This window comes from Podarcis cretensis (assembly GCF_951804945.1).
Source record: "Podarcis cretensis genome assembly, chromosome: 6".
NCBI lineage: Eukaryota > Metazoa > Chordata > Lepidosauria > Squamata > Lacertidae > Podarcis > Podarcis cretensis.
Genome location: NC_137175.1, coordinates 82567588 through 82592254, shown reverse-complemented (window position 1 = coordinate 82592254; position 24667 = coordinate 82567588). Strand labels below are relative to the sequence as shown.

General features: G+C 40.6%; 1 protein-coding gene and 1 long non-coding RNA gene across 12 annotated transcripts in view; one reads left to right on the top strand and one right to left on the bottom strand.

The window, feature by feature from the left end:
• Positions 1-24667, bottom strand: part of LOC307218911 — a 133190-nt gene that overhangs the window by 32186 nt on the left and 76337 nt on the right. For 2 of the 8 annotated variants that reach the window (XR_013840118.1, XR_013840119.1), the window contains exon 5: positions 642-749. The exons of the other annotated variants lie outside the window; for them this stretch is intronic. This is a non-coding gene — a long non-coding RNA (uncharacterized lncRNA). The remainder of the gene's footprint in view (positions 1-641; positions 750-24667) is intronic. 8 annotated transcript variants of the gene reach the window in all.
• NR5A2 (nuclear receptor subfamily 5 group A member 2) overlaps positions 1-24667 on the top strand; it is a 114133-nt gene that overhangs the window by 69986 nt on the left and 19480 nt on the right. For all 4 annotated transcript variants that reach the window (XM_079981542.1, XM_079981541.1, XM_079981544.1 and 1 more), the window contains exons 5-6: positions 10439-10558; positions 22542-22689. In XM_079981542.1, the coding sequence (XP_079837668.1) occupies positions 10439-10558; positions 22542-22689 (268 nt within the window). The remainder of the gene's footprint in view (positions 1-10438; positions 10559-22541; positions 22690-24667) is intronic.

Genomic DNA, 24667 nt, shown 5'->3' with positions numbered 1-24667 from the left:
CTAATAATTGACCATCCAGCCTCTGTTTAAAAGTCCATCTTTTTTTAAAAAAAGTCTTTTTTAAAATCTCCAACCACTTTCTTCTGGAGTCTGTACCACTCTTTCCTTAAAGTTTAGTCTAGACCCTTTTTCTTGTAATTTGATCCCATTGCTTTCGGTCCTACCCTCTGGAATGACAAAATCAATTTGTTCCATCGTCTACCTGAATATTTGAATTCTAATATTTGAAATATTTGAAGGTAGCTGTTATATCACCTCTTAAATGATCTTTTCTCCAGGCTAAAACCCCCAAACTCTTTCAACCTAGTCTCCAGGCATCTCACAATTTTTGCTGACATTCTCTGGAGACATCCCAGTTTATGCATATATTAAAATGTGGTGCCCAGAACTGGACACAGGTGTTCCAGGTGAGGTTTGTCCAAAGCAGAATAGACTAATACCATTGCTACATTTTCTTCTGGCACTATGTGACTACAGTGATCTCCCTGTACACAGATAACTAGCAAATCGGGAACAGGTGAGGCAAGAGCTCTTACCTGTAACATGCTCATTTTTTATGCATAATTTTCATTTCATTTTGTTACTGCATGGAAAACATTCAAACATTTTTTAATGATGAAAAGTCAACAAGAGCTACATACCCCATAACCCTCTTGTTTATGTAATTCAGCTCTAATTCATCTGAAATTATTTCATAATTTCACATAAACATTTGTGGTTCCGTTGTTGACGTAAGTGGAATTACTGAGCTAGGAAAGAGTAACATGACAGAGAAAGAGCTTCCAGGATGCAGCTCTCAGGAGAATGCTTGCAGAGCATTTCTACAGAACAACACTTGCAATCACTTTGATAAAGAATAGCTCCTGCGTTACCGGTATAATTTTCAGCAGAAATCTTAAAAACCTGCCTTTTTAACAACAAAAAAGGAAAAACCCTGGAAATTACATTTATAATTCATCAGAAATGATGCTGAGTGTCAAACATGAATAACCTACATGTGATCTAGCATGCAAAGCAAAAAATACAAAAAAAATTCCACCCCAAGTCCCATAAAAGCCAATTTTTAAGTGCCAGGTACTCTGTTTGATGCTTTGAATAATGCAAATATCTAGTGATGACCTTATTTTCTTTCCCACTTAGAAGTCATCTGTGGGTTTGTGTGAAATGCTGAGAACTTGTATTTGTCTACTCTTCGGGAGTTCAGAAACCCTGTTGAATATTAGCATACTGGAAGGAGGCGGTGGTAGAAGGAGGATAAGCTGTCTTGGGGGGAGTTGGCTCTACTCCGCAGGTTACCTAAGCATTTTGTAAGGAAAGGTTGGACTAGTGGCAGCTTGTAGTTGTTTGGCATCCATGTTTCTGGACCTTAGTTGTGTGTGCTAATGGATGGATTGGTGTAGCTGCACACCATTGATCACATGAGTGTCCAAACCATGCCCTTAGGTCGGACAATGGTGTTTATTCTAGAGTAAGGTTACCAGATTTATTTCAATGAATCCGGGGACACTTTTTAACTTCAATAGAAGTTAAATGAGGAATGAGGAACCTGTGCCCCCCCCCATGTTGTTGAACTCCAACTCACATCAGCCCAATGGCCAGTTGCAGCCCTACAACATATGGAGCGCCACAGGTTTACCAATGCCTGTCTCATAAACTGCTTGTTGACTATCTACAAGGCTTCTGGGGTTATTCAGCAAGCCTCTGGGGATACGCAAGCTGGCTATAGTAGGAGTGTTGCTTTAGGGCTCCATGCTGGCTGCTATGGTCTGGGTGTTCATCCCTGCCAGCCCACTGTGATCCTGGTTCCCATATGTATCGCCTTACTACACTTACTACAACATCTGGGGACCCAAGGCTGAAGAACACTGGCGAAGAAGACATGCTTGAGAGTATGTTAGTCATTTGCCTTGAGTCTTGCTCCTGGGACTCGCTCCGACCAATGGGCCTTGATCCAAGTCCCTTCTGCTTGTCCTGTCATCATTGTGCTAAAGAATTCAGGAAGGAGAATTGTGGGTCAGCCATGGTTGATAGACTCCAAGGCAGGGGCAGTGCTGGCTTGAGTAACTTGAACCATGTGATTCCTTTCTACAGGCAGTGCTAATGCACTGTAGCATGATATAGCACAATGGGTGGGGTATAAATAAATTATTATTATTATTATTATTATTATTTATTATTAGCACTGCATGGATGCAGCACAACCACTTGGGTGGCATGTGACTTGGTCCTCCCTTGCATTTCCATGTTAACATGGTTTTGCCACTGCAGTGCACCCAAGGAAAGTGAGTGCCTCACCTGGTGAACACTGAAACACTCATCTATTTTAATGGCACCAGAGTGACAGGCTGATGGTTTGATGCAATACAGGATCACAGCTGGTGCAGCAAAAGGCTAGAACCACAAGGCATGGCAAAAGTGCTTTCCGTGATTGCTCCATTGAATCCAAGTCCCATATAAACATCTGGTACGCACCAAAATTCTGTACTACTTGATAACAACGTAAAGTGCAGTTATAACTGCACAATGTTCCATTCTCAAAATTAGATAATCAAAAATAAACAGGGAAAATAGAACTGTGCTTGTTGAATATTTCAATATACTCTGTGTGGCTTTTTTATCAGTGTTGTTGCCAATGTTGTTTGCTATTGCTGGTAAAAAATGGTTTTTGTATTGGTCTACCCTCCCTCATCGATAACACCACTACAAAGGTGTTTTTTTATTCTTTTTAATTTTTCAGATGAGTAACTTTTATGAGATAGACTTTCTGAGATAGACTTTCTGAGACAGACTTAGTTCTAACTACAATTTATAACATGTTTTTGGGTTTCGGTGTCAACTGAGACTTGATGCTGTGTGTTACTGAAGTCCTTGCCAAAGCCTGAGTCTGTGTGGCTTGGGCGTGTAGGTTTTCAAACAATGAGTAAACTGACACCACAGTGCATCTGATAGTCTTCTGCCAAGGTTCCTTCATTTGTCAATGTACCATATCCAACACCAAGCCTTCAGTGCTTCTTGTACTTCCTTTCACTGGCTGTTCCCTTCTTCTCTCTTATACATTCCTTCTATCAAGCCTTTCTGTTGCCTCTATTTTGCAAAGCCAGCAGAACTGCATATATACAAAGACAGTGCTGGGAAGAGAAGCTGCCACAGATGTGCTGTTCTTTAGAGAGGGTGTGAGCGATGGCTGCCTTTTGAGGAGCAATGAACACAAAGTAGACTTAGGTGCATTAGGGAAATACAAATGATGACACTCTTCTCCCACATGCATAAGAAAACTCCTTATCAGTAGTTAACAATTAGTCTGCAAATCCACGTTGGAAAGCTCATTTGCAATGGGTTTTTAACACAACAGATTTCAGCATAGTCATCTCCACACCAACATACCTAGACTTTTCTGCATTTACTATACCGTATTTTCTTCTTCTACCTAAATCAGTAGAATTCTGAATCCAGGTTGCTGAGTTGGAGAGGACTCTTTACTAATATTGAATGAGATATGGCATAGATTCAATATATGGCTGCCTTTTATATCATAATAACTATGTGGTAGCTGTTCCATGAAGCAGCTACATTAGATTCACAGTGTCCTTTCCCACGTAAATCAGGATGGCGAACCTGTGACCCTATAGCTGATGTTGAACTACAACTCCCAGCATTCCTGCCCATTTGTCTTGAAGGCAGAGGCTGATGGGAGTTGGGAGTGCAATATCTGGAGGGCCGCAGATTAGCCATCCCTGATGTAGATCTGGGCATACACTGGACATAGGACCTCCACGTCAACACCACAGATTAGTGCCCATGCAACCTTTTTAACTAGGGCTAACTGCAAAGGTGAAGGAGAATTTTCATTGAGATCGTGGTGAGTAGAAGGGTTAAGCCTTGTCTTCCTATGCTCTACATTCTCAGTAATCACCCCCCCCCACTTGTAATTAAATAAAGAAGAAAAAAGCTACATGGTTGCAAGCGTCATGTGTAGTTAGGCCCAGCTGAGCTAAAGGTTTTGTGAACTACAATTCTGTTTTGCTACATTTATGAGCCTTGTATACAACAGCAGGAGCTGAGCAGTGATTGTTTATTCTGACTTTGCTGTTTCACACTGTTTGCACAGCATTGGCTTGCTAATGAGGTGATACCAGCTTGGGAGGGGAAGGTAAGCTTTGATAGCATGCTGATGACTCTCAGAACCTTCAAAAAGCCCCCTCCCCGCACCTACTCCACAATGCAAAGTGAATTTTTGGCTTCTAGAGCTGCTGCCTGTGGTTGAGACAGATGTTTGCTGAAAGCATTTCTGCAGCCAGGTGTTGCATCTTTAAAACGCATTTGTTGTTAACTGTGAATATGGTCAGACCCAACACAATTCATAGAATGGGATGCAATATTCAGAAAAGTTGATGGAGTTGCAAAGTTAAATTAAGCCTAATACAAACTAGGGCTTTTCCTGTGGTGACCCTGGAACACCATGCCCAGAAACATCTGTTAGCAACATTGCACAGCACCCTCCAACTGGAGAATGTCAAGATACCTTCCCTACATATTGATTAATACATTTTTGAACTTGATTATGCTGCTGATACAGTTTGGGTCTCTCCAATGTTTCATTTTAGAAATGTTTTCTGGATTCTATTTATGCATGTTTAATTTTTTCTCTTCTTTGTCCCTCTTCGCCCAAAAAAAGACTAATAAAGTCTAATAAGAATAATAGTTATGGTGCATAGTTTAACTTTTGAAGTCAGCTAAAGATACACCTCTTTGGGGGTTGATGTAATGAGGTCAGCTGTACATTGACAGATTGTTTCAAAATTTGGTTTGCTCTTTTAACTTCTAGACTGTAATTTGTTTGTGATTTAGATTTGTAGTATATCTTCTATGTTGTGTCCCACCTTGGGAGCATGAATCAAAGCAGTGTAAGCTAGAAATCGCAGGAACAAACAATGATGGGGTATCAAAAGAGTTATGGGGAAAGTTCTTGACATGTACAAGGGCTTTTCAAGCCTTGTTCATACTATGTTATACACTATAAAAAGACAGTATGGAAGACAGTATGAGGTAGCCACTGGTGTCAAGAGCAGGACTGTGGCTGGAGAAAAACCTCATTTTTCTCCTTGTGTGCATTCACTTAATTATATGTTTATAACCGAATAGGTTACAGCCCAATGATTTGCAGTCATTAACCTGGTAGTACAGATTAGCAGGATACAGATTTTTTTTTTTTTAAGTTTTAGACATCTACGTTCTACTCAGAGTGGACCTATTCAAATTAATTGATGGACCTAAGTTAGCCGTGTCCATTAATTTTAAAGGGTGTACTTTGAGTAGGACTAGCACTGGAGCCAACTCTTTGTTTCTAGATAATTTTTGGAATGTAGATGGGACAACTCTACATGTTTCCAACCAATACCCATCAGTCTTAAATACAGTTAAAATTTGTCTTTAAACCTTCTAGTAAAACTGTGCTGAAGAACAAACATAATACTATAACTGAAAGCAATCTGACACATTTCTGGGAATTGGGAAAGGTGAACTGTGGACCTGTAACTCCTACTTTTTCAACAAAGCATGACTGCAATCTTCTCTTCCAGATAACAGGGGACTTTGTTAGAAATGGCATGGGAGATAAATACAACTGGGGCAGAGTGAAAAGGAGCTCTTTTTTAATATAGGCTCAGCCTTGTTCTGTGATCTAAGCAAGAATGAATTATTGTGGTTACATGCAGCATGGGGACTGAGCAAGGTTGCTCCTGTGATAACACAAGCTTCACTTTGACTTAGTAATATATCCCTCTGCTATGTACCCCTCCTCTTTCTTTCATCCAGCAATATTGTCAAAAGGCTGCACAGCTTCTAAGTAATATTAGAGGGTGTTTGTAATAAATTGTCTGCTTTGTGTACCACACTGGATCCTGCCAAAACTCAGTGGGTCACTTGATGGGCTGGCTGCACGGTGCTTCCAGGCCAAAGGGTCAATCTGTTCTTGAGGAGAGAAAGTTGGATAGGTTCCCAAAACTTAATTAACGTGAGGTTCTCTTGGCTCACAAGCGGGTCAGACTAGATCAGTGTTTCCCAAGCTTTTCCCCCCATGGACTATTTGAAAATTGCTGAGGGTCCTGGTGGACCACTTAATGATTTTTCTGCCAGCTGTAGCATTTACAATGTGCCGTGCGATTTTTAATTGTATTTGTCTTGCTTCTTCTGTATTATATTTGGTTTTATTGAATTCCATAGAATAAATAAAAGAAGCAAGACAAATACAATTAAAACCAATAGGATTATTTAAAGTGATAGATGTGCTGTCTCCTGTCTTCAACTCCAAATCTATAGACATGCTGTGTACCATCTGAGTGAAGCTTGTGGACCACAGACCACAATTTGGGAACCCCTGGTGACAGTAAAGAGGCTGCTGCCAACAAAAATGGTAGCCGTGCATTTACCTCTCCCTCTCTCCCCTTTTGTGGAAACATCCAGAACAGATGCGCGGGACCAAGGGACAAAAATGGCCCCTCAAGCCTCCTAATTTGGCCTTTGCAACTCATCCTACATCACATACCTGGCCATATCCCTCACTGACCCTGTTCTCCACCTTTGTCTAATAATTTTAGCCGGCTGAAATTTGTCCTTGAACTGTGGTTGTAACTCATGGGAGAGTGCTGTGTGCCTGCTACACCAACCACCACCTTCAGTCCACATGTTCAGCAGGAGACGGGCTCAGCCAGCTGAAGGACACCTCTCCTCAATACAGTCAAACCTTGGTTCCTGAACAGCTTAGTTGCTGAACAAATTGACTCCCGAATGTCGCAAACCCAGAAATAAGTGTTCCAGTTTGCAATCGTTTTTCAGAAGCCGAACGTCCGACATGGCTTCTGCTTGAGTGCAGGAAGCTCCTGCAGCCAATCGGAAGCCGTGCCTTGGTTTTTGAACGGTTCCAGGAGTTCGGGACTCCCAGAACAGATTAAGTTCGAGAACAAAGGTTTGACTGTACAAGCTCCCATAGCTTGGTGTAGGTTGGGTTCAGTTTGCAGCCTAAGATTAAATAGCCACACTTTTCTGGATGCAAAGAGAATCCAAGTGGGGCTCACACTGTTAGTCCCCCCCTCCCAATGAACTTTATAAACCTATTAAAAATACAGTATTATGCCTGAGCTACCAAGTGCACCCCTGAATATTGGCATTTGGCGACATTTTTAAAACTGTCATATCACAAGCAAATCTTCCAAATGACACAGGCACCATTTTGATCAACCATTCTGGTTGTTGTGAGTTGTAAAGTGTACTGCCAATAAACTTCCACAAAATGCACCTTTCCCCATTTTAATCGTGAAGATACTCAAGAGCAAAGCCTTTGCACGTTTGCTGTGATTCTTTCCCCTCCCAAAGCCCAATCCCACTGAAATCTGAAACAATGTGCCTGATGAAGTATAGTCAAAGTCATTGCAAGCTTTAATCTTAAAATCAATTCACTGTTATTGTGCCACTGATATCAAGCAAAACTATGCTTGAGTTCAGTGGCTATTATAGCAGTAGCCCACAAAAGCTCATGCCAGGAATAATGGCACCTTTAAGATACCATAACAATATTTGTTACTATTGCTTATAAAGATCTGCAAATAACTGGGTTTTATTCACCATTCTTGATCAATCCTCTAGATTGCATTTGCTCCACCAAAGAGTATGCTTTAGTATTGTATTTTGAATTTCCATTATTCTATGATTTAAGGGGAAATAATATGCCTTACATCAATGATATTTCTATGCTGATTTTTTTCCATTCAATTTGTTTACTTAGTTAAGTTTCATTATTCAATTCCAGTTGGGCAAGCTGGCTGCTAGTAATTCTCTTCCTCATGCTCACACGAACAATTTAACATGTGGATTTGGGTCTTTTGAGAATCCACTTTCATTAATACAAAGCAAGCCTCAAAAGTGATCAGCTTTAGCCTTGCATTTAGCATTGGAATGAAATATGTGATTAAACAGTTCACGAAACAGGACTCTACATTGCTTTTTTCTAGCTGCCATTAGACAAATATTATAGTGGAAGACAAATTACGTTATGTGAGTACAAAAACTTCTTGTCTTGTTGTGTCCATCCATGCTCTAAGGCCAGTACTTAGTGACACGACTTGTTTACATTTAACATGTATGCAAGAGATGTTTGTTCGGCATCTGGAAACAACCAATTCCTCACGGGAAGTTCATCTTGCCCTCTCTCTTATGACAAATTGCTGGCAAGCAAAGACATTTTTTTTCAGCCTGTCATTTGTAATGATATTGCTAGTAGTTTGTTTATATTATTTTATGCTACTTCTATAAAATTAGTTGCTAATTGATATTGGTGTCTTTTGTTGCTACTGAGTAGGTTTCATCCTGCTGACTAATTTAGTAATTAGTATTCTTGATACTGTTAACAGATACTGTTTACAGCTGCCTACATGCTTTAATTAATAAATCATACTCTCTGGATCTGATATTTAGACATGAATATGTTGCTTATGTAGGGACGCAGGTGGCGCTGTGGGTTAAAGCCTCAGCGCCTAGGACTTGCCGATCGAAAGGTCGGCGGTTCGAATCCCTGCGGCGGGGTGCGCTCCCGCTGCTCGGTCCCAGCGCCTGCCAACCTAGCAGTTCGAAAGCACCTCCGGGTGCAAGTAGATAAATAGGGACCGCTTACCAGCGGGAAGGTAAACGGCGTTTCCGTGTGCGGCTCTGGCTCGCCAGAGCAGCGATGTCACGCTGGCCACGTGACCCGGAAGTGTCTCCGGACAGCGCTGGCCCCTGGCCTCTTAAGTGAGATGGGCGCACAACCCCAGAGTCTGTCAAGACTGGCCCGTACGGGCGGGGTACCTTTACCTTTACCTTTATGTTGCTTATGTAGCTGAAACACAATTCCTACACAAGAGTAAGCAGAAGTCACAAACAAATAATTATATTTTCATATTAGAAAGGCTTAACCTGTTGACTGTGTGCCTGTCATGCAGCTGTTAAAATCATTGCTGTCCCTCAGTGCCAACAGTTGTTAACCAGTTACTGTAGGTCTTTCGTCTATTGATCTCTGGCAGGAAATACTACATTTAGTGCATGAACAGGCATGGTATTTCAGGTGGAGAGGTGGTGGTCAGAACAGATTTAAGATTTTCAGCAACCAATGTTCAGATGCCAATGCTTGGATAAATTCAAAATTAAATAGTTAAAAAGCAATGTATTTTATGAGCATTTGTTCTGTACTCATTTATAAAATGTAACTACAACAAGGTTAATAGTGCAGTTCAATGTACATCTTGTGTGTGAGAGAGAAGCCATAAGAATTGAGCTTTTGCATACATGTTTGTGCAAGAAGAAACAACCCCTGCTCCCAATAAATCTCCTATTTTCCCATAGGTGGAAAAGCAATGAATCATCCCTTCCCAGCACGTTATTGTTACAACCAACAGCCCACCCCTGACTGCATTTCCTCCTACAAAGCAAACAAAAAACTCAACACATCAGCACCGGTTAACACCACTGCAGGATTCTCACACGCTACTCTCAGTCCTCCAGCAATATTAATATACCTGGGCTACTTTTTCAGGGCTTGGTGAAACTCACAGCTTCTCAACCACAATCTGAATGCACTAATGATTAATTTTATTTGTATTTGCAGGGTAATTTATTAAAGTTTACATACTAATATTTTTCCTTTTCCTTTTTTGAAATTATGAAATTAAACCTAAGTTAGAAGGAATATAAATTCCTGTCTTTGCTATTACCTTTTGTTTTTGGGTGGACACAATACTGCTCAGTTGCACCAAAATTCTGATTTTTAAAATTATTTTCTCTGGAAAGTAGGTAACAAAACAAAAATGGGAGAGGAGTTCAAAATGAACTAGGCAGCTCTTCTGCATTATCTGACCTTTTAAAACAAAAAACAAAACTGGATTCATGTATGCACCACAGAAATTGCCCAGAAGTTATTTTCCTGTTGTTTGGGGGAAGGAATTTCCTGGGTCCTTTTAAACCTACTTCTAGATCTTCCATGGTGCTTATACGGCTCTAAATTTCTTTTCAGTGCTCATCACTTATAGCTCTGACTTCATTCATTAGCTAAAAGCTGTGAAAGGCTGAAGCAGGCTCATATTTCATAAAGAAACTGCTTTGAATGGTGCCTGCATATTTTGCTTCATAGCCTTCCTTTAATAAGGACTAGACACTTACTTTTTTTTCCAGAGTCTGGGCCCCTTTATGGCTCCCAACCTGGTACAGCAGAGACACCCTCCCTTCCACAAAAATAGCCCTGAGTATTCCAGTTGCCGAGGGTCAGCTACAGAGGCCTTGGCCTAAGGTTCCCCCCCCAATAGTTTTAAGAGTACCTAAGAATTCTGTCACCAGAAAACTCAAAAGTAAACAGCAACAATAAGCCACCAAGGAAATATCATATATTAAAATATATATATTTGTTTGTCTACAGGTTGATGACCAAATGAAGCTGCTTCAGAACTGCTGGAGTGAACTCTTAATTCTAGATCATATTTATCGCCAAGTGGTACATGGGAAAGAAGGCTCCATCCTTCTAATCACTGGGCAACAAGTAAGTTTGCAAACTGAGTATTTTGGTTTCGTTTTTAAACCTCTTTCCAAACTGTAGGAACTTAACTATGTCTCAAACGTTCCTGGTATTACACCGAAAGCCTTTCCTATTGAACCACGGTATTAGCTGCAAAACAACTGAAGTAAAATGATCATCCGCACTGTGATCTTCAGATGAAAAAGGGTGGTATATAAATTTAATTTAAAAAAAAATTAAAAGTAAATTCTGTTCCTGATCCAAACTTGTTACAATAAAAGCAAATGCAACTTATACAGTGGTACCTCGCAAGACGAATGCCTCGCTAGACGAAAAACGCGCAAGACGAAAGGGTTTTTCGTTTCTTGAGTTGCTTCGCAAGACGATTTTCCCTATGGGCTTGCTTCGCAAGATGAAAACGTCTTGCGGGTTTGCTTCCTTTTTCTTAAAGCCGTTAATACCCAGGGAATCCGCGCTCCGCAAGACGAAAAAATCGCAAGACGAAGCAACTCGCGGAACGAATTAATTTCGGCTTGCGAGACACCACTGTATAAACATTTACTCATCTACCTCTGTGAGTGAGGCCTGGCGTGTAAGAAGCATGATATCTGCAGCATAATGCCAATCCAATTTTTTAAAAAAATAAAAATGGGAATTTATTTATGATAAATTGTGAGTCAACATACCTTTAAAGCACATTTATACTGTTAAGTTGTGGGTGAACATATCAGACGACACAGCGATTCTTCAAACAACTCTTGTTTATTCACACGCCAGAACAGAACTGAACTGAAGGGTTCAGTCAGCCTGCTTATATAGAGCTCCAGTACAATGTAACTGTAACAATTTCCTAAAACTATTCAATCACTGAACGTCACTTTCGATCCCTTATTTGCATAACTATCTACAGTATCCCCCTGCTGGCCCAGGGTGAGAACTTCAGTACATAACATATACCACTTTTAACAGTCATGGCTTCCCCCAAAGAATCCTGGGAACTATAGTTCCCATCACCCTTAACAAACTCCAGTTCCCACAATTCTTTTGTGGAAGCCATGTGTTTTAAATGTATGTTTTGTAGAGGGGGTTGGCATAGTGGGAACTAGAAGCAGATGGTATGAATTAAAGGAATCGGCCCATGAAAAGAAAAAAATGAGAAAAAACAAGAACTCAGAAAGCAATGAAGAGCAACATTTGTGAGGCCAAACATTGTGATGCAAGCCATAAGTTCAAGTTCAGATGTAACATTAAGCCAAGCCATGGTTTAGCACCATGTAGATGTATTTCAAATAGTCCCATTTTCTCAGCACTGCAGGATTAGACTGCCAGAGAGAATAGTGCACTGTACTACACTGTCATCTAGTGTGCACTGTGTGCAAACATTTAAAAAAGATTCTGTGCTAATATATTAATTCAGCTACTTACTGAATTCATTTACTTACTTGGATTCAGAAGCAGCTTGCCAGGTGTAGTGGGAACTGCCTGGCAGGTCAGTTGCTATTGCTTACTGGGAGAATGAAAGGCAAGGCAGTGGGGAGGTTAGTGCAGTGCTGGTGCACTGGCTCAGCCAGTTAGGTGCTCCTGCCACTGCTTTTGCACCTCACTGACCTCCCCGCTATCTTGTCCCTTTCTGGTAAACAGCAGTGACCTACCTGCCAGGAAGCTAGCATAGCAGCTTCGGCACACACAGACAGCCACTTCCACTCAGATTAGGAGAATCAGAAGCAGCTTTAAAAGTCAAGCTTAAAAGCCACAGAGGGCACAGACTTCCAGGGAGTTCTTCTGCACAGACAAGCTCCAGTCAAACAAATGCAACATGCACAAGAGCACTGCCGTAATCTTGCGCAGCTTGAGATCACTCTCGGCGATTGTGGTGAGAGAAGTTGCTCATACGTTGTGGCCGGGTTCATTTATAATTTCCAAGAGCCCTGGCAAAGTAAATGAGAGCGACAAGGCAAATTAAATGAAAATGTTACTCTTTGAAAATGTCTTTCAGCTCTAATGGAAAAGAATGTATGGTGTCATTGGAAAGGCAGAGTGCATTTTGTGTGTTTTATTTCTGATTCAAAGTGAAACCAAATGATGGTCCACTGGCATTTAAGTAGCTGAAACCTAAACTGCCTCCATTTATATACATATGAGGAAACAGTTGCTTGTTTGGACTGCAAACTACATTATTCAATTGCTATTCAAAATTTGCATAGAGAGACTTAGCCCTAATTTAAACCATGTAGGGTGATTCCTTTGTGCCTACAAGGAGAGTTGCATGTGTTGTGTGCATCAGGCAGAAAGACATGCACATTATATGAAAGGCAGGTGAATAAACCATTTGATCACAGCTACATTAACCATGGGCATGATCCAGTCCTAAGTGGTGTTTGGTCCCATTGGTTTCAATGAACTCTGCCTGGCAATATGCTCCTAGGAAATTGATCAAGCCTGGGACAAATTTTCCAAAGCTAAGAACTACTCCATGAGGCTCCATGCCAGATAATTTCTGAACTGCACAAGCCACCTGGATAGCCTTTAAATAAATGAGCAAGGGTTGCAAAGACAAAACAGAGCATTTAATCACATTTAGACAATAACAGGCTCAAGCTCACTAACTACAGATCATAAAATGTCTTTGGAATTCCCCTCCACCCAGACTAAATCAAAATAATTTCTAATTTGGACTGACTCCATTTCTGGCCCTCCCCTCTCAGACCAATTTAAACCCCCAACTTCATGTAAGTTTCTGATTGTATTTGTCATTGTAACTCTGACAGCTATGTAGATTTTATCTTTATTTTTGAGCATCCTATATACACTATTCCTTGAAGGGGTGATTTAATAGACCTGCTGCAAAAGGCAATGTAAACAGAAGAGGAAAGAAGCAAATTTATACTGGTCTTGCACACACGTACCAGGGAAAAAGTCCCACTGAAATCAATGGCGCTTACTTATGAGTAGAAATGTATAGGACTGTGTTGTTAAATGCCAGTTCTTGCATAAAGAATTATGATCAGACCCATTAGCAGTTCCTTCAAACCAAGTTGTCTGTTACTCACTCTTTTCATTCTTTGCACAAAATGCTGCTCATCTGCTACAATGATTACTGTTTTAAAAGCAAACAAAGTGCATTCTTTCACTCAAGCATCATTTAAAAACCAGGAATGAATTGTTCTTTGTCAGATGCACAATATTGCAACAGTTATTATGCCCCATGTATATTTCAGTTTCCAGAGTTATTCTGCACACTTTAAAAGAAAGTTAAATTTCTTCAAGGCTGCAGAATATGAATATACTACTGTTATTTGCTGTAATTATTATCTTTGTTAAAAGAAAGCAAACAAAAATGCTATGAAGGTTTAGTCTGAGATGAAGTACTCCCTACATATTATTTTCTGCAAATGCTATTACACAGTTAAATAGTTGGAAGTCCACGCAGTCATAAAGAATTCATTGTGTAATAAACTTACAGTGCAATGGTCTACATGCCCACTCAGAGGTAAGTCTCTCGGTGTTTAACGGAGTTTACTCCCAGTTTAGTGGGTGCTGGGCTGCAGCTTTGGCTTTCTTGTGAAGAAAGAGCAGAGTTCACAGTGAAGATGTCAGTCTCACTACAAAACATACAGATCTTAAATATAGACCATCTACACTACAGATATGCAGATGACACAACTTTGATAGCAGAAAGTGAGGAGGAATTAAAGAACCTTTTAATGAGGGTGAAAGAGGAGAGCGCAAAATATGGTTGGAAGCTCAACATCAAAAAAACCAAGATCATGGCCACTGCTCCCACCACATCCTGGCAAATAGAAGGGGAAGAAATGGAGGCAGTAAGAGATTTTACTTCCTTGGGCTCCATGATCACTGCAGATGGTGACAACAGTCACAAAATTAAAAGACGCCTGCTTCTTGGGAGAAAAGCGATGAAAAACCTAGACAGCATCTTAAAAAGCAGAGACATCACCTTGCCAACAAAGGTCCGTATAGTTAAAACTATGGTTTTCCCAGTAGTGATGTATGGAAGTGAGAGCTGGACCATAAAAGAAGGCTGATCACCAAAGAATTGATGCTTTTGAATTATGGTACTAGAGGAGACTCTTGAGAGTCCCATGGACTGCAAGAAGGTCAAACCTCTCCATTCTGAAGGAAATCAGCCCTGAGTGCTCACTGGAAGGACAGATCCTGAAATCGAGACTCTAATACTTTGGCCACCTCATGAGAAGAGAAGACTCTCTGGAAAAGACCCTGATGTTGGGAAAGATGGAGGGCACAAGGAGAAGGGGACAACAGAGGACGAGATGGTTGGACAGTGTTCTCGAAGCTACCAGCATGAGTTTGACCAAACTGCGGGAGGCAGTGGAAGACAGGAGTGCCAGGCGTGCTCTAGTCCATGGGGTAACGAAGAGTCAGACACGACTAAACAACTAAACAACAAACAATACATTGAAAGAAATAGTTCATTGCTCTTTGGCCAACCAGACCAAACACATACAAAACTCATACTAATATGCACAGCCCACTATATTCATTATTATTTTATAAAAGAGAGTGATAAAATCAACAATAATTTTAACACAATTAAATTATTATTAGGGGGGAACATTATACCATTTAAAAATCATGCTAGTTGTATCTCAGAGGTTTTGCTGTTGGGGCAGAACATTGGATTAGTAGGAGCGTGCTTTATTTTATTTTTTAATTGGGCAGTCAGGAAAAATACTGACCCCTTACTACTTTACCTTCAAAATCAAAATAGTAAAAGTTTTAAATTAAATTAAAACACACTACTCTACTTTCCACAACTTCCCCCTTCCCCAGTGACTACAGACCTAAGATAATTCCTCTTAGGAATGAATCTTCTGCACAACTGAACACAAGTAGAACTTGGGCCATCAGTAAAATGTGCTACAATCAAGATAGATTAAGACTGGTTGAAAAATATGGCCTCTGGGTAGAAGAACCAAAAGAGGATGTCTATGATACAAGCACCAAGTCCACTTTTTGCAGCCATTTTATGCCACCTTCCATGTCGACACAGCCATGTAGAACAGGTTAGGCTGAGAGTTGGAGACTGACCCAGAATATGAAGTGAGCTAAAATAATGAGAATCGAGTGTAAAATACAGCACAAAACATGTTCAGTGTTTTCTTTTTTCTTAAGGTTGCCAGAATCCTTTTGTGTGTGTGTGTGTTTTGCAGAGAGTTATGAAACTGCACATGCTCAGCATAGTTTTTGTAGTCCATGAAAGCTTATGTAATACTAGTTAGTCTTTAAGATACTTCAAGGCGTATTTTCTGGTACCTTATTTAATGTATTCATTGAGCAGGGTGGGGGTGTTTGAAATTACCAAGGTCCCCATCCGCCTTGTATAGCAGGATAAGTACAAGAGCCACTTCCTTGTCTGCACCTGAGCAGCTTAAAAATAAGGATATTTTCAGTCAGCTCCTTTACGGTAATTATATATATCCAGCCTTCTTAGCCTGCCAAGGCTATTCATAATACAAATATATTTATTTTTATTTGGAAAGATTGTGTAAAACATGTAATCACAAAACTTTCTGAGTGATGTACATAATAAAAAACAACTTAAATTCACAGAACTGTTACAAATACGCAAAATATAACTGTGGATGAAACACGGGGGGGGGGGGAACCCCAGGAAAACTTTTTTTAAAAAGCAAATGTAAATAACTGAACTATATGTCTAGGTAGGCCCGCTGAAATAAAAGTTTTCAGCATGCAAATAAAAACAATATAGTGAGGGCGCTTGCTTAATGTCAATTGGCAGGGAGTTCCAAAGTAGAAACGCTGCAACTGCACATAACATGAAGCCATGGTTTAGCACAGTATGGAAAACCCTAAACAAACCGAAGCAAAGGATGAGACTCACATGCTCCCCTTCCCAAGTGCTCCTCTTCCATAACTAGGAGGAAGAATTTGGCAGAGTTTAGTTTTGCTTTTACAGGAATCTCTCAGCTCACCATTATATTCAAGCCAGGAATTCTGGCTTAAAACAAATAATGGTTAGTTCAACAAACCAACTTTTATAATCCTTGGTGTGAAGTTGACTTCTAATGAAACTAGCCATTGTTTAAGCCAAGGCTCAAAGCTGATCCTAAGCATTTCCCCTTCTTTCAGCTTCTCACCTTCAAGCAGCGACAGCTGATGACTTTGCACTGATGCAGCAGTCAGAATGCCCCTTCCAAAGCACTTACTTGCTGCTGTAGCAAGTTTTTTGGGATAGGGCTGTAAATCTTCTTAGTGCCAAGTGCACAGTGTGTGTTAAGTTTCTTGATTCAGTTGTAATAGGATAGGTCTCACTTGCTGCATGCTAAAGCCATCAAGCTTTGCTTTGCAGAGTGCAGCTAGGAATGCACACACACAAGAGCAGGAATAGGCAAACTCAGCCCTTCAGGTGCTTTGGGACTACAACTCCCATCATCCCTAGCTAACAGGACCTGTGGTCAAGGATGATGGGAATTGTAGTCCCAAAACATCTGGAGGGCCGAGTTTGCCTATGCCTGCCTGCACAGGAATCTCCTAAACAATGGGGAGGTGGAGGATCAGGATCTACTAGTAGACCTATGGTTGCTTTGCCAATCTACTAGTTGCTTAGGGCTTTAGCTCAGTGTTAGAGCATCAGCTTTCCAGGGTCAATTCCTGGCATCCCCAAGTATGGCTGGGAAAGCTCCCTGAAGAGCTGCTGCCAGTCACTGTGAAAAATACTAGATCAATGCTCTGCTGTCCTACTGCTCTAACCTTAAGGTTATTAGGGGGGGGAATACTTGAGGGTGAGGGAACAGGACTTGGGAGCTTGTTTCTGGTACTGCTCACAGATTCAAGACACCCCTGGTACTCATAGGTGCCATGTTCCTTAATTCCTTGTGTTTCCCCCTCATCTGTGGCCCTTTTTTGCACTTTGTTCTGGTCGGTAGACCACAGGGTTCTGGTAAAAAAAAGCAAAGCAGATCCCACATGCCCACCCCTGCCGTAGCTATTTGGCATCTTCCCTCTATATGTCTAGAAGCAGGAGCCAGCACAGCAAATGGCATTTTTCATTGTTCGTAATGCACCAATGGCCCATAAATGTATAAGATATTTTATAGCACTTTGAAGCATTATCAGTTTTACTATTTGCATATTAGAACTAATTAGCAACCTCTGTAACATCATCCTGAGGGAGAGGTCTTCTGGCAACTTAATTCATTATCTTCTATTATTGGCATATCATGTTAAAATGGCAGGCATCATACACTGTACAAGTCATCACAATTTTAATTAATTTGATTTCACGATGCCTGCTGTCTCTATCTAGGAGGAACCCATTCCCACTCTTAATGTATGAAAGTCCTCTGCTTTCCTGCAGTAAAGTACTTGCTGAAGAAATATTTATATATTTCCATTATATAAATGTTATCTACGATCTTTGCAGATAAAATGCAATTTGTAATCATAAAGTTATCATTGTTTATCATGTAAATTTGTATTGGGGGGATGCTAAATTAGTTTCACTGACAGTATAATCATTTTAACAGGAAATACTGCTTGAAGAGAAAAAGGTTGCCTAAGACTCATCACGGCACACATTTGCTTCCAGTGCAACAGTCTGACTTGTGAAATTGCACTAGTGCCAAGATCAGATCCTAGTCAAAATACTGAAAGAACAATTTCATCTACCACCTTCCAGAAACGCATCACACAAGGAAGAAACTAAGATTAAAAATAGAAAAATTAAAGAAAGTTTCCCTTACCTTAATGCATGCAACAACAATAAAGACTAAGTTCTAATTAACTACATGGATCATTAACTTTAATCATTCACAGAACTGAAAGCAAATGCCTTTCAACCTCCACTCTGCAAAAACGTTTATCCCAGCATCTAATAAAGAGAGACTAATGTATTAACAACATGTCACTATAACCTTTCCCAATGCTCAGATAAGCCACTGCAGTTAACTTGCCAATTTCCACTACCTCTAAGACCTTTATCAACCATTTCTTAGCAGAAGGGACACTGGAGGAAGTTACGCTGCTTTGCAGCTGTAATCTTAGCTAAAAGATTCATAACCAGACCCCCTATTTTTACACTGTTTCCAGCCTGTCAATTTGAACAAGATAACTACAGAATCAACAGATAAGTCATACTCTGTTATTTCAAAAAATGACTTTAAGAACCCTTTCCCAATATTGCACAATTGCCATCATAAGTACAGAAAGCCGTGGTTCAACAGGCCTTCTAGGTTTCCTCTGTATCTTGGGCACCCTTAAGGTTTCTATTTAAGTCTTGCTTTCCCGCAGGCAGGTAAAAACTTTTTAACAGCTAAGAACTTACATCAATTTACAGTTGAAATTGAGAAAAAATGTGCTATCTCTTGAAAGGAGTGGAAACGGGTGCAAGAATATATGCAAGAACAGAAACCAAAGATTTTTCAGCTTCAGTAGATGGGAGAATATTCAGTACATCTATATGCATTTGTTTTTTGACCCAGCTAGGAAGCCTACACTAATTACTCCTATCTGCATGGAACATGTACACTTCTACTGGAGTATATTTCTCCTGTTGGATGGGGAAGTCCCAGCAGAATCCACCACAGCTTGGAAATTCTAAATGGTAGTGAACATTTGCTAGGCACAAACCACAGTTTGAGGCGTATTAGCTGCATGCAGCAATCCTTTCTAGAGTTGGTTTTTCAGAGAGTTGTGGGTCATATGCTAGAGCTACAATTAAGATACTCCATCATCAGTTATACTATTCTACCTGGCCAAGTGGTTCTTGGTTTCCAGTTTTTGAAGCACAGCAAAAACTGTCCAAAACAAAAGCAAAATAAATGAGTGTACTCATCTTTCACAACAATACATCTATGAGACCACTTTCAAATATCTGAAACAGACCACTGTCCTGTCTGTGGTGTGCAAAGTTTCAAGCAGTACTTACTTACAAAGCATCACGCAGTCATCATTCTAGAAGGAGTCACTCAGTGAACATGGTCATGTATAGGTCTTAAATATCTGGATAATATCCACCCATATGCCACGCTCATCATCCAAGTATACCTCATATTCCCCCCCCCCGTCATTTTCATCCACACTCTAATATATTGGCTCAAAAGGCTACCCTTTTCATAGATAAGTAGCCCATAGACTACGCAGAGAAGATAATATTCACTTTAATAATAACACTTCCTCCCCAGCCCCCCTAGAAGAGACATTAACTGGGGCTTTTTCATGCACAGTTGAGTTTATATAAACTGATTGACACCTTTGGGGGTCGTCTTTCCACTGACTCATAATTTTGCTCACTCGTGAAAAAGGCTTTCTCGGTGCTCTGTATTCTCTAGTTAAAGCTGAAAATTCAACTCATCATATTTACACAATAAAAAAAAATCCATTCTGCCTTATTTTTAATTGCAAATCTGACTCAAGGGACCAATTCTCCTGCTTAGGAGGCATCCCTGTGCCTTCTACTAGGGAACCAAGTGCAGTCAATTATGGTAATGAAATGTCAATAAATATAAAAATTTAATACAGTCGGCTCTGGGTGAGTGGCAGATGAAGACTTGCCTCCCAGACAAATTTGCTGGTTCTGCAAATATTAAATGCATCGGAAAGAGCAGCTAGTTGCCTAAGAGCCTTCCAGTAGCAGAGGGTGGAAGAATCTACCTATTGGGGTTTCCCATTATGTTATCATCTCAGTGGTACAGGCAGTGATATTCATGACATTCATCCCAACATCTTAACTTATTATTAAGAAGTGAAGATCATATTTTCTCTTGTGTGGAAACAGCAATTGGTTACCTCACCAAGGGATTCCCACATGCCCTCCCAATGCATCACAGAGGGAAAATTCAGCTGCAAATTAGATGTCTCAGCAGGAATTACACTTTTCTAAAAACAATAGCCTAGCTAATGTCCTGGGGTAGGGCTGTAAAATGATTTACATAAACGTCATTTGCTTACATTACAGGCACAGTTTTATGTCTTCATTTATTGAAAAAGGTAGTTCAGCCCACTGTCCAAACTCCCAGTCCACTGGACTAGATGGAATTTGGGTGAGGCAGAGGTTTCCCTTTGCCTAGCCCTGTCTCGTTCCTCTGGCTTCCACTGGTAGGGGAGCTCCACCGGTGCACCTTCCCTGGGTAGGCAGACGTTTCTGCAGGTGATATCCCTGCCAGAGACTCTTAATGAGTCATTCTGGAAGTAAGGTGGTAGGGTATCTGCTGAATCCTCAGGGGTTGAATTTGGCCAAGTGGCTGGCTGGTTTTCAGCAGTCGTTTGTTTCTTCCACAGTTGTACTGGATGTTCTGGATGTTATACAGTCATACCTTGGTTGTCGAATGCCTTGCAACTCAGATGTTTTGGCTCCCTAATGCCGCAAACTCGGAAGTGAGTGTTCCGGTTTGCAAACATTATTTGGAACCTGAACGTCCGACGCGGCTTCTGTGGCTTCCGATTGAGTGCAGGAAGCTCCTGCAGCCAGTCGGAAGCCACACCTTGGTTTCCGAACATTTTCAGAAGTCGAACTGACTTCCGGAATGGATTCCGTTCAAAAACCAAGGTACGACTGTACTGGTGACTTTTATTTATATTTGTTACCTTGATGTTTTTATGAAAACTCCTTAAGGATGACTGTCATTGCCAGCTAAATTAAATAAACACACAATGTTTACTGTTAAAAGTTCCACTACATTCAATGGTGTGTTTAGACTGCAGCATTAAACTCTCAAAAAGTGGTGCATAAATGTTAATAATTACTTTTCACAGGAAACTCAAATAGTAGCCTTAAAAACAACAAATGAATGAAAAACAGATACGGCAGTTGTGAAAATCAAATGAACTTTTATCTACAGTGGTACCTCTGGTTACAAACTTAATTCTTAACCTGAAACCATTCTTCAACTGAGGTACCACTTTAGCTAATGGAGCCTCCCCCTGCCACTGCACGATTTCTGTTCTCATCCTGAGGTAAAGTTATTAACCCGAGGTACTACTTCCGGGTTAGCAGAGTCTGTAACCCGAAGTGTTTGTAAACCAAGGTGTTTGTTACCTGAGGTACTCCTGTACTAAGTCCAAGGGCCACAGGAGTATAAAGTTTGAAGAAACAGAAGAGGACAAGATAGTTAAGCTGTGCATCAGCTGATACATATTCCCCATTAGATACTGTCCAGGAAACGATTTACAGTGGTACCTCGGGTTGCATACGCTTCAGGTTATATACGCTTCAGGTTACATACTCCGCTAACCCAAAAATAGTACCTCGGGTTAAGAATTTTGCTTCAGGAAGAGAACAGAAATCGTGCTCCGGCGGTGCGGCAGCAGCAGGAGGCTCCATTAGCTAAAGTGGTGCTTCAGGTTAAGAACAGTTTCAGGTTAAGAACGGACCTCCAGAATGAATTAAGTACTTAACCCGAGGTACCACTGTAAGGCCTTTTGAACTGGGAAGGCATTTAATTTCTTATTTAAAATAGTTATGTGCCGCTCTTCAATATCTAAATTCCAGAGTGGTTCATACTGACTTTTAAAAAGCATCAAAATAATGCAATAAAGAATAAAAGCAGCATAGAGATATAAATAGAGCACTATTTAGCAGTAAGGTATGTTTAAGGTTTTATTCTTTATGGGTGAAAAGCATACATGTCTTTAAAAATTATATTTGCGTTCTACTCTGCCTCAGAGGAGCTTAGAGGGACATAGTATGGTGTTAAGCAAACAAGCAGAAAAATAAGTTAGGCTACATGTGATTTAAATGTGTGCTTTCATTTAATGTGTCTCCACCCCACACCTCTGCTGTAGTGGAGCTAGTATAGCAGAGCCAGGTAAGGATCATGACCACTGTGTGGGTTTTTTTTCAAAAAACAAAACCTCGAACAACAGCAAAACCCGATGCTGGGGGCCCAGTGAAAATGACCTTTCCTTCCAAAGCTGTTAGAAGTCCCAGGACTAATTGAGCAAAAGTATGAAATAGCAGTATTAATGTATCTGGTTAAGATAACTCAATGTAAATATTACTCTTTTACAGGTGGATTACGCTGTAATAGCATCTCAGGCAGGAGTCACACTCAACAATCTTATGAGCCATGCACAGGAGCTAGTAGCAAAACTACGATCTCTGCAGTTTGATCTACGAGAGTTTGTGTGTCTCAAATTTTTGGTGTTATTCAGTTTAGGTAGGTACTGTCGCCATTTAATTATTGCTTATATGTCTCAACATTATTACTTATGTGTCTCAACATTACCTTTTTTTCTAAATTAGAGTGTATCATTTGTCATTGTTGATGTGGGCCCCTCCATGTGTGAGGTCTGGAAAAATACACAGTTATTGTATTATATTATATCCATAGCATGGTTCTCTGAGTGATGTAGAAAAAAGACTATATTATAGAAGACAAAAATATAAATTTTACCATTTTAAAAACACAGCAGAGATTTTTAAAAAAATTAAGAGCAACCACATTCAAATTCATCTAGTCATATGGAGAGTTAAAGCATCAGAACCAGTCTTACAAAATGCTAATGAATAGTGAGACATTGTGACATCAGGTATGGAGCAGGTAAAGAGGTGGCTGGATCAGCTGTGGAACTGAATTCCACAACCAAATTGACATCAAATGATTGACAAGTAGTTGTCCTACACTTGGGAACCACAGTATAAGGGGTTTTGCCAGTCCTGGGCATAGCATATGTGTTGGGCTGCTCTCATGGCGTGCAAGGTTCTTTGTGCATTGCTTCCCAAACTTCAGGCAACCAGCTGGCTGTCGGGCATTTGGAAAACACTGTGCAAAGGGCTTTGCAAGCCCTGAGCATAGGGCTGTACTGCAAGGATTGGCTGTGTGAGCAAGTTCACCATGAGGAACTTGGTGACAAAGCTGATCCAGGAGGCTTTAAGTCACCAGCTGATGGGCAGTGACCTCAACCCTGCTTTCCGCAAGCATGGAGAATCCATCACCTGTGTTACTCTGGACAGGCAGAAAGGGCAGAAATGGCAATGGTTGGCCAACCTGAGGGGAAACACCACTGGCAGCAGTACTCGCTTAAAACAAAAAAGAAAAAACATTCCTGGCACTGAATGGAAGGCAAGGCAAGGAAAGAAAGAAAAATATCCAGGTGCCTTAATGCCCAGTGTAGTACTGGCTGGTTCTTCCATCACCCCCACCCACCAGTACCCATTATGTGAGATTGCAAATAAAAATGTATCACACCAAGGAGGAAGAACCAAGATCATGCTTTTAAAAATCATTAAAACAGAGAAGCTAATATTAGGCGAAATCAGAGCCAATGACAGGCACAGCCAGCACCAATAACAGGTGATGCCAGAGTGAATGGCAGATAATTGTTACACAAGCTATTGTGTTTCTTTAGAATGATACTATCTGGTTACCAGGATCAGGCCCCTTCATCATTTCAACAGGTTTCAAGGTTAAAGAAAGTTCACGCCACAAACTGTTCCATACCTTTGAGATGCGCCCAATGTACAGAACCAAAGGGGCATGTGCTATTGTGCCACTGTAGACACATTGGTACAAAACACTATTCTGTGCCCATTAAGGACGTCATGGTCTACTGGCATGCTGTACAGTTGTGGCCTTTCTAATCGCCTGGACTGCAGAACAGGATGTCAAACTAATGGTCTCGTGTGTGCACTGTGCCTGGCCTTTGCTTGGAGAACTTTCCCCTCAAAGGATTTCCTTAGGCCTTTCTTGTCATCAGATCATACCTAGAAATTCAAATGTCATTCTCAGCTGGCTGCGTTCTAACTTAATCCCCTCATCCTTCCTCTCATTTTGGAACTCAGCAGTTTTTCCTGAATTTGGCAGATTCAAAACATGCACATTTTTAATATCGTAAACCAGGGTGGATTGACTGAAATCAAGATAATAAAATCACGAAGAAGAAGAAGAATAAAGACCAATTAATGTAACTGATTTAAAGCAAAAGAAACAACAACACACTAGTTTATTATTTAGATACAGTACTTCCTCAGTAAAAGTGCATAATTTGTTGCTTTAATCAGAGAAACGTTTATAATTAGGGTATTATCTCTGAAGCAGTTCCTGAATTCAGGTGGTTACTAGGCATGAAATAACCTAAAAAGTAACCTGGATTTAGTGTGTGGCACCTGTGGTCATTTGCCAGTCCCTGGCTCCT